The sequence below is a fragment of the Olea europaea genome, chromosome 14 (assembly GCF_002742605.1).
Source record: "Olea europaea var. sylvestris chromosome 14, O_europaea_v1, whole genome shotgun sequence".
Taxonomy (NCBI): domain Eukaryota; kingdom Viridiplantae; phylum Streptophyta; class Magnoliopsida; order Lamiales; family Oleaceae; genus Olea; species Olea europaea.
Window position 1 is genome coordinate 15,282,927 of NC_036250.1, and position 9,779 is coordinate 15,292,705.

At 35.9% G+C, this 9,779-nt stretch overlaps 2 protein-coding genes across 2 annotated transcripts; one reads left to right on the top strand and one right to left on the bottom strand.

Moving 5' to 3' along the window:
* The first annotated feature begins 572 nt into the window (after positions 1-572).
* On the top strand, positions 573-5,693 carry LOC111409288 (probable carboxylesterase 16). The gene is made up of 2 exons (XM_023039311.1): positions 573-1,678; positions 4,830-5,693. Exons 1-2 carry the CDS (start codon positions 822-824, stop codon positions 5,368-5,370), a joined length of 1,398 nt encoding a protein of 465 aa, XP_022895079.1. The 5' UTR covers positions 573-821; the 3' UTR covers positions 5,371-5,693.
* Positions 5,694-6,309: 616 nt separating this feature from the next.
* LOC111409289 (LON peptidase N-terminal domain and RING finger protein 3-like) lies at positions 6,310-8,537 on the bottom strand. The gene is made up of 6 exons (XM_023039312.1): positions 8,132-8,537; positions 7,940-8,025; positions 7,677-7,819; positions 7,393-7,442; positions 7,234-7,308; positions 6,310-6,938 (listed from the first exon to the last, which is right to left on the bottom strand). Exons 1-6 carry the CDS (start codon positions 8,392-8,394, stop codon positions 6,476-6,478), a joined length of 1,080 nt encoding a protein of 359 aa, XP_022895080.1. The 5' UTR covers positions 8,395-8,537; the 3' UTR covers positions 6,310-6,475.
* Positions 8,538-9,779: the final 1,242 nt, after the last annotated feature.

Genomic DNA, 9,779 nt, shown 5'->3' on the forward strand with positions numbered 1-9,779 from the left:
GCAGATCAACGGCCCCAGTTTACTTGCACCACATGGAGTATCTGGCACGGACATCAGAACAAACAAATAGACAGCGCAATCCCACATGTCAACCTATCTGAGAAAATTTTCAATATTCATACTCAATCTATCGTCTAGTATGAAATTAGTCTCCAAATTTTGAAAATGAACAAATTAATCCTCAAACTTTCATTATATTTCCGTAATTGGTCATCATTAGTATAAAACCATGCATATACCTATAATCGATTATATCATTACGTAATCTTCACTTGTTCAATTTTATGAAATTAAGTTAATTTGGGACGGTATTTGAAATTTGAAGTAATTCATGATTTCATAAAAACTATGCCATACATAAAAATTGATGAAATACATAGTTGAAAAGTAAAGTTGCGTGACCCATAAAATATGTATTTAAAATTAATTATTGACTTTGATTTAAATTAAAATCCAGATTGTAATCCTTGCTTAACTTTGACATGAACTTAGAGACTTATTATAAGTTGGAGATTAATGGTGAAATTCTTTAATATATCCTTCCACTATACATATAATCGATTGCACTGACATTACCATTCTAATTTCTTTCTGTAAGCCACTTTTTCTCTTGACAAATTAATGAAGTTTTGATTTCAATTTTCCGTAAATTCGGGACGAAATCCCTAATTATCCAATGTAAATCCATAAATTAGAACCATTTGAGTTCAATCACATGCTTTTATTCTAATTTTACTGTCTGAATCAAATTATAGAAACGGAGCGAGAGGGAGAAGAATTTTGTGCAGATATTAATATACGTAATTTTGTATTCAACGGAAATGCCAAGCATTGGCGTGAAATTATACAGCGTATTCTTCAAATTTATGCTAAAGCATCGGTTGCAAAACCGATTTCAGAACCCGGGTAGCAATGTCGGTGGTGGTGGGAGTTTTGGTGTGACGTCACGGCCGGAGGAGGAGACGGTGGCGGCTGCCAACCCTTCGTTCACCGACGGTGTCGCCACCAAGGACATCCACATCGATCCCTTGACATTAGTCTCAGTCCGTATTTTTCTTCCCGATACTTGCCTTAATTTTTCTGAAACCCTCAGCAAACCTCTTTCCCGGGTTGCCGGATCGGATCCAAATCTAAACGGGCTCCGTCGGAGCAGCTATGGGTCCGCGATTAATAATGTTTCTAGCAGTAATGGTGTAACGGTCAAGCATGCTCATAATCAGGATAATTATAGGAGAAATAGTTATGGATGTAGTAGCGATGGTGTTGGATTGAAATCGGAGAATGGAACATACAGGGGTTATAATCCGATGGGGAATAATTTTCGGAAATTGCCGGTGATGATACAGTTTCACGGTGGGGGATTTGTGAGTGGGAGCAACGATTCTGAGTCGAATGATTTTTTCTGTAGGCGTATCTCAAAGTTATGTGATGTGATTGTGTTGGCCGTGGGGTACAGGCTAGCTCCTGAGAATAAGTACCCCGCGGCATATGATGATGGGTTGAAGGTACTGCATTGGTTGGCAAAGCAATCAAATTTGGCGGAATGTAGTAAATCATTGGGGAGTATGCAGGGTGGTGGAGCAGATTTAAGGAAGTCGGATGGTCAGTGGCACGTTGCTGATGCATTTGGTGCATCAATGGTGGAGCCTTGGTTGGCTGCTCATGGAGATCCATCGAGGTTAGGTTTGATCACGTTGACTTGTTTGAGAGCTATTTCTTGTTAATGCATTTTTGGACGTAGACGAAAAACTTTAGGGTAGACTTTATCAATTACTGTCGAATGAATGATTATTAAACTGAGCTTGATTCTTGCTGTTGCTTTGTCTGGATGGCTTATACTCTTCAGATTGTTTCGCTTTTAAGTAGGTGTAAGTGACATAGTTAAAAAATAAAAGTAATGGGATTTAAAGTTCCTGGATAATTAAATGAGAGATGCCAGAAACGAATGCACTGTGGAATGAAGATTGAAATATAACTGAAATGCAATAGCAGAATCCCATTCTAGAGTTTTAAAATTCTGTTTACTTAGTTGTTAATCTTTAAATCATAATATTTCTCTTCTGCTACTTCTGTACGTGAATGTATATTATCTAGCTTCTTTCTCTTTGTTCTTTTAAGGTGAATTATTTGCTATTTGCTGGAACCTTCATTTTATTGATTTATGATCAGCTGGTGGTTAACCTATCAATGAAGAATAGTCTGTTTTTATGGTTATATTTTGTAAAGCTGCATTTGAAATGAAGATTAAGTGGACGTAATGGGGGTTAAACTAAAGCATGCGGGGTGACTTCAAGAATTTTAAGGAGCATGCATGGGTAGCTTTTTAGCCTCTTATCTGACTAGATTTAGGATAATGCTTTTAAAGGAGTATGGATGTCCAATTATATTTTAATTTACTTTGTTATAGTGTCCAATTTTTACTGTTGCTTTTCCCTTGTATAGTTTATGGACTCAAAATCCCATCGTTAAATTTTCATCGTACTTGTAGGGAACTCAAATCTCATGGTTTATGCACTTCAATGCCGCGGCATGACAAGATGTGTCATTGGTTTTATAGATGCACATGTGCTATAATTTTCTCTAACTAATGCTAGTTGGGTTGATTTGACATCTTACAAATGTTTTGTAAGCTTCTAGTTGCAGATTGCTTTTTTGCTTGAGTAAATAATTGCTTCCAATAAAAATCTCAATTCTTAGTCTTAAAAATAATATGCATGTGAAATGTGAAGAAAATTAGAGTGAAAAAAAAAATAAGGGAGAGGATTCTAAGCGAATCCCAGTTTGTTTACAATAATGCATCTGATTTTCTCCCCCTCTTTAAGAATTGACAAAGATACAACACGCAAGTTTTGGGTACTGATTTGCTGAAAGTTATTTGTCTTAAATTGCAACAATATGGTGTTGAAGCGGAAGAATTACCGCTTAAGTGTAGCTTCATAATTAGATTGATTGATTCTTTGTTGGCCACTAAAATCTAGCTTGATAATTAGATTGATTGAGATTCTTTGTTGTATGTTGCCAAGAACTCGTTTAATGAAGTATTCCATGCTTGTATTTAAGATTTTAGGTTTTTCTTTCATTCCAATTAACTGGGGTAGTTTATTCTCAATCAGAAGGCTAGAGAATGTATCATATAATTTGCAAACAGACATACATGTTTTAAGAACCGATGCAGCGATTTAGTGTCAGACACTGTTGATCGTCCTTCATAAAATATACCAACTAACATGAATATATTAGGGATTGGTGCAGCTATGGAGCATCAACTGCACATGATCATTCTTTTTGCCAGTAGATTAGTCGTAGAGGGTGTATGTTAGCATTCAACATTTTCTCAGGAAAATGTTGACCTATCCATTTGGTGGCAGTAGGAATTGGAAGCAACAATCTCAAGGATAGTTACCTTATTTCATTCCATGCCTTTTGAGGGAATAGTTTTCTCTATTTAAATGTCAGGAGTTGGGGGAAGTTCTTTAATTTTCGCATGAATTGAATTTGAGCATGTTTGGGAAGTAAACATAAATGTTTTAAATTATAAATAAATAGAAATGATTGATGGATAAGTTGGTTGTACTTGTAAGTCTCTAAAAATGTGTGGATAAGAAGTGGTTTGAGTGCTTATAAATCATTTATAAACATGAGCGATCATAAGCTTTATTAAAACTTGCCTGGGTGGACTTGAGCGGATGGTGTCCAAAAAAATTTCCTTCTTTTTCCATTATCCAAATCATTGGCTGATAATGTGGTATTGGTATCAGAACAATGAACAAGTGGCACTTGAAGCATCATCATGAAAATATGGGCTACTGTAAATTTATATCACCAGCGACTAGCATATTTCTATTTTTATTTTACAAAATAGCTAGTTCTTGTATCCAGATTTACTTGAACAACTTTGAGATATTTAACTTGCTCAATATGACTTCTGTATGAGATAATCCTTTTAAAGCCTGAACTCATAAATAACTAATCAAACTGTCAGAGGAAAAATTCTCATGGTATTTTTATCCTCTTCAACCCATTCTTCGTATCTTGATAACTTTCAGATTTTTATCTTCACCTTTTTCTTTCTTCCAATGAATAAATTTTCGATCCTTTTCTTCATGTAGTTTGATGCTCATGTTTTGAATGTAACATAAGGAAATTCCGCTCATAAATTGTCCGTGGTGATATGTGTCAAGACTAAATCGCGTAGTTATAAAGACAGTCAGCAGGTGTACCCACTGTCCTGTTGCTGGCTTCTGCCATGAATTCAAGAACCTGAGAACATATTAGTTTTAAGCAAGAATGGCTTGATAGATTTCGTAGTTTGTGAAAACTTTGCATTGATTGGACTGAATGAACTTTCAGATCAACTTTGGTTTTATTTGTCAAAAATGATGAGTGGTTCTCCACTACTTTGCACTGAGCAGGTGATATTTAGCGCGAGGGCTGAAGACAGCATAAACTGCCTCTAAAATATTTCTGGAGCAGCCTTTGGGGCTGTATAGGGAACTCAGAGCTATGCAAGCACTTCTGTATCGATTATAATTAAACCAGAATTGAGCACTTCGATGGGAAAAGTCCCTCTTTTTGCCCCTCCCATGCCCAAAAAGAAAAGGAAAAAGAATAGGGTGAACAAAGGAGAAACGTGTGACTGGTATAAATTATTAGTGCAGTACAATATTAACTTTATTCCATTAAGTGATTAAGAAGAGAGATGGATTAATTTACTGAATTTCCTATGCATGCAATTCTGTATCAATTTATCTCTGGTCAAGGTCCTTGTATCTGACTTAACGGAACTTTCCTGAGCTACTTTACTGACTTGTTTTGACATATACATACAGATGTGTTCTTCTTGGGGCTAGTTGTGGGGGAAATATTGCTGATTATGTGGCACGGAAAGCTGTAGAGGCTGGTAAGCTTTTGGACCCAGTTAAGGTGGTGGCCCAAGTTTTGATGTATCCTTATTTCATTGGAAGTGTCCCAACACATTCTGAAATTAAATTGTCAAATTCCTACTTCTATGATAAGGCTATGTGCATACTTTCATGGAAACTTTTCTTATCCGAGGAGGAGTTCAACCTTGACCATCCTGCGGCCAACCCACTTGTTGCTGATAGAGGAGGGCCACCTTTAAAGCAGATGCCCCCGACACTGACAGTGGTGGCAGAGCATGATTGGATGAGAGATCGGGCTATTGCATACTCAGAGGAGCTCCGGAAGGTAAATGTTGATGCGCCTGTTCTGGAGTACAAGGATCAAGTTCATGAATTTGCGACCCTTGACATTCTTCTCAAGACCCCTCAGGCCCAGGCATGTGCTGAAGACATTGCCATTTGGGTCAAGAAGTATATTTCACTACGAGGTCACGAGTTCTCATACTAAGTTAGAACAAGACAACGGTATTTGCATGTGTATATCTTGATGATGAAAGAAGCAATGGAACTCAGCTTGGGGATACATGTCTTGCTATATATATATATAAATTGGTTCTCAAAGCTTATGTGGTGCCCCCTCGGTATTTGACTTCAACTGCGTGTTTTGTATTTCTTGTGAGATAAAACTTATGTGAGATTAGGATTTACTTGATTTTGTTATCTGTAACCTATACGAGCTTATCAAGTCATACTCCTAAGTTCAGCAATTTTTCATTAGACGAGATGTAATGTTTCACGAGAATGTAATCGAATGATATATGTACTTTTACATTTCTGGTTTTCAAGATTGATTTTCACTTATGATGATCTTGTCCTTGCTTTGACATATAAGCTATTAGACTTTAGTGTTAAAAGGCAAAAAAAAAATTTAATAATAATAATAATAAATAATAAATAAAAAGAACAAAAGTTGCTTTGGGCTTCATCTTTTTCAGTTTTTTATTTTCCTTTTAAGAGTTGTGATTTGGGTGTTCCAATGTGTTTTGAACAAATTCATAGTGCTTGTGTGATCTTGAATCTTGAATTGTTAGTCTTTCCGCTTAAGTCCAATAATTCAATTCGAGTTGTCCTTTTTTTTTTTTTTTTGGTCAAGAGAGCGGAACTACTTAAGATTGCATATTTTTGTTGCAAAACACACTTTTTGGAGTGAGTAATGTTATTCATCTAAAGTGATAATTACATAGTTCCATGTTAATAATGGATTATTGTTACATTGTTCAATAAATAAATATACATTTCAACTTTATTGGGTATTGTAGTGGTGATTGAATCGATTGTCAAATGTATATCGACGATAATCATCAATCTAGATGAATAACATTATTCTTTTACCTAAGTAGCCATAAGAAGGCTACAAATATGATGGTAAATTGACAAGACTAGCAGATAATATAACACAATTTGCACGATAAATAAAAAAGGGTAAAATTTGATTTGTTATACTATCTAATCATGATCATTACTCGTACCAAACGTGGCCAAGACAGTAACATGGCTTAACTGGGGTGTGAGGTACACTTTTGTAACCTTTTCTCGGGTGAGAGGTACATCGCCTAATTTCCATGGCGTCTAACACGAATATTAGCAGCGTGTGATGCCATAGCTCTCAAGTTAGCTCTAGCTAGTGCAAGTGAGTTTCTCGGTTCACTGGGGCTCCTAAAAGCCTCCATGAATTCTTCTCTTTGCAATCTCAAAGCAAATGCAGCATCCTCATCCTGGCTTGGCAACTCTCTGGCCCTCACACTAACATCTCTTCTGCTTGACGAGCGGAAACTCCGGCTTCTAATACGATGGCTTCTTCTTTCAGGGTCTCGAGTTTCCGACTCTGGACTATTCAAGGCATCAATAATTCTGCTTCGCACGTTGTAATGACTCACTCTTGCTGCACTTTTCGGCTGAGATTCAGTATTACTCGAGGGACTGGCTGCCGCTGCCTTCCTCGCCTCAACTTCTTGGGGAAATAACAGCTGAATAGTGTTCCAAAGAACTGTGTTCACTTTGCAAGATCTACCATTCCTACCATATCATGCAAGATCTATCAATATGAGAGTTATGTCCACTTGAGATTGAAAGTTTTTACTATAATGGAGAAGAAGATACAAGGATAACCAAAAAGTCATCTTCCTAGCATTCTTTATTACAAAAAAATAATTAGGACAACCCAATACTTGTATCGAATACCCAATATATGTTTCCAAAAAAAGTGTAATGCCTATTAGGCTCAACACAGCCCAATAGTTCAAACACCAAGGGGCATGGGCTAATTCAAGAAGTCCCTTGTTTATGAACAAGCTTGCTAAGTGATATATACCTGATGAGATCTCTGCATTTTGGACATCGCTTTCCACATTTATCGGCTGCAGACCGCAAGCATTTTTTGCAAAAACTGCAGAATCCAATCCATTTGATGAGTGTATTTTTCTAAACTATATATGAGGAAAGATTGAAATAGCCATTTATTTTACTTTACCTGTGTCCACAAGGTGTAGTACTCGGTTCGAAACATATGTCCAAACAAATCTGCCAAATCAATCAGACATCAATATTGTATACTATGTATAGAAACGAACATTGACGATGCACAGATGAATTTTCGAAAGGATTTTTCCCATTTTGTTTAAAACTCCTTCTTTTACACTAAAAAGTCGATTTTGTTATTTTTGAGCTAGGGGTGAAGATGACGGTGAAAAGAGAATAGGGTATATTGAGATTTTAACGAAACATAAGGCTTGTTCATGATGATTTGATTTTTACCGCGCAAGAGAGCTCTTCACGTAATCGATCAATGCAAGGAACTTCTTGAGTCGACTTGGATCCCTTAGTATCAAGTTCATCATCTCCAGTTTTCTTCTCCATTTCTGCAGGAACTCTTGACTGAATCTTGTTTTTCTCACTCTCTATCCATCATCATTCATTAACAGAAAAACAAAAATGAATCAGAATAAGTAAAAAAATATCTAACCCAGTAATAATTTAATTGAAGTAAACAAAAAATAAAAGGAAGAAACGAAAATTACCTTGTTTTGAAGTGGAACCATCTTCATCAAGATCAAGAACAACCACGGGTATTGAAGCAGGACTCCTTCTCTGAGCCCTGCGTTTTCTGGAAAAAGAACAATAAGGTAATTCCCTCAAAAATATAATGTAAGCACCGGCGGATGAATCTGGAAAACGAAATTATTTACATGATTCCCAATTAGTTTTAATACCTCGTTGAATTTGTTGGTGGGGTCTTGAAATTCTGTAAATTGGAGCGTTTCTTGTGTTTAATTTGGCGATCTGGGGTGTCTTCAACAACAAGACTGGCGACAAGCAGTGCCTCTTCATCCCAACCGGCCATGGCCGCCACTGATCTGAACCTTGGGCTAAACAAAGTGTCGTCTTTCCCGGCATTTTCAACAGCGTGTGATTGTTTTCTTGGTGGATCCTTCGGGTTTTGGGGGCTCGTGACTGGCTCATTGTCGTTCACCATTTTTTTCGTAATGGCAAAAATTTTCTTGGTTGATTCAGATAAGCGTTTGGGAGGAAGGCAAGGAGGGGGTTTGGTTGAGGAGAGAATAACGGTCAGATTTTTGAATGACGTCCATATTTTGCAATAGTAACGGCTAGTGAGGGAAGTTCGATTCTATGCTTTGAGTGCAGGCTAATATAGAGTGCGCCTTCAATCTCCTGCCGTTGAAAAGTGTTTGCTTGTTTAATGATCAATTTATATAAGATGATAAGAGGAAATTTCATCAAATGTCCATTTTTACTTAGTCATTTGCAAAAATGTCCATTATTGCAAACCATTGCAAAAATGTCCAATTTGGAAAAATTTAGACCAAAATACCCTTATTAACAATTTTTAATTCCACACTAAGACAAAAAAATTGACATTTTTGCAAAATTGTTATTGGCGAATAAAATTTTGACACATAACCTGCCATATTTATTTCAAAAGTATACATGTCAAATCACAATAAATGCTATATTTTTCGTTGACTTAAAAATGTCGAGAACGATATTTCGAAATGTCAAGAAATGTTATGTTTAAAATAAAATGTCATTCTAGACAAATAAAATGTTCAAATGTCGAGAATGACATATGTAATGTGGAGAATGTCACCGTGACACGGAGGTACTTGTCCGTGTCACGGAGACATGATTTTTTCAATTTTTTTTTAATGAAATGATATTCAAATGTCGAGAATGACATATGTAATGTCGAGAATGTCTCCGTGACACGGAGGCAAATGTCGAGAATGTCTCCGTGTCACGGAGACGTGATTTTTTTTTTTTAAGTATCATATTTTTTGTTTTTACGTTATTTTTTTAAAGTATTATATATATATATATATTTTTTTTTTTTTTGTCGTCCGAATTTATTTTAATGTAACTTTTCATGGAAGCCACTTCTCAAAATTCGTGACAAATTGATAAAAAAATCAAATGTCGAGAACAACATTTAAAATGTTGAAAATACCATTTCAAAATGTAGCTTTTCATTAAGGGCATAATAGACAAATTGGCACTAAATTCAAATAAGTAGATACTTTTCAACTCATACCCTTAAAATTGGACATTCTTGAAAATGTCTCTTTATATAATGTGGCTTGATTCAAGGGTGATGCTACATAATGTTTTACACCCTCTCAGATCGAGGGGGCTCGCATATAATTTTTTATCAATGGACCCCCTTTATGTGAGGGGGTGTAACCCATTATATATATGAAAAGTGTACAAGTAAACTAATAATTGATTTAATTAGATCAAAATCTCATTAATCAAATAACTTTTCCAATTACATTTCGACATCTCATTATTATGCAATAATTATGTACAAGAAACAGCTTCCTATCCATAATACATTCATTCAAA

Excerpts from the sequence above, each read along its gene's own strand:
- LOC111409288 (XM_023039311.1), top strand. The coding sequence starts at position 822 with ATGCCAAGCATTGGCGTGAAATTATACAGCGTATTCTTCAAATTTATG. Across the intron at positions 1,679-4,829 it reads GCTCATGGAGATCCATCGAG|ATGTGTTCTTCTTGGGGCTA; the intron begins GTTAGGTTTGAT and ends ATATACATACAG.
- LOC111409289 (XM_023039312.1), bottom strand. The coding sequence starts at position 8,394 with ATGGTGAACGACAATGAGCCAGTCACGAGCCCCCAAAACCCGAAGGAT. Across the intron at positions 8,026-8,131 it reads CCACCAACAAATTCAACGAG|AAAACGCAGGGCTCAGAGAA; the intron begins GTATTAAAACTA and ends TTCTTTTTCCAG. Across the intron at positions 7,309-7,392 it reads ACTACACCTTGTGGACACAG|TTTTTGCAAAAAATGCTTGC; the intron begins GTAAAGTAAAAT and ends TGGATTCTGCAG.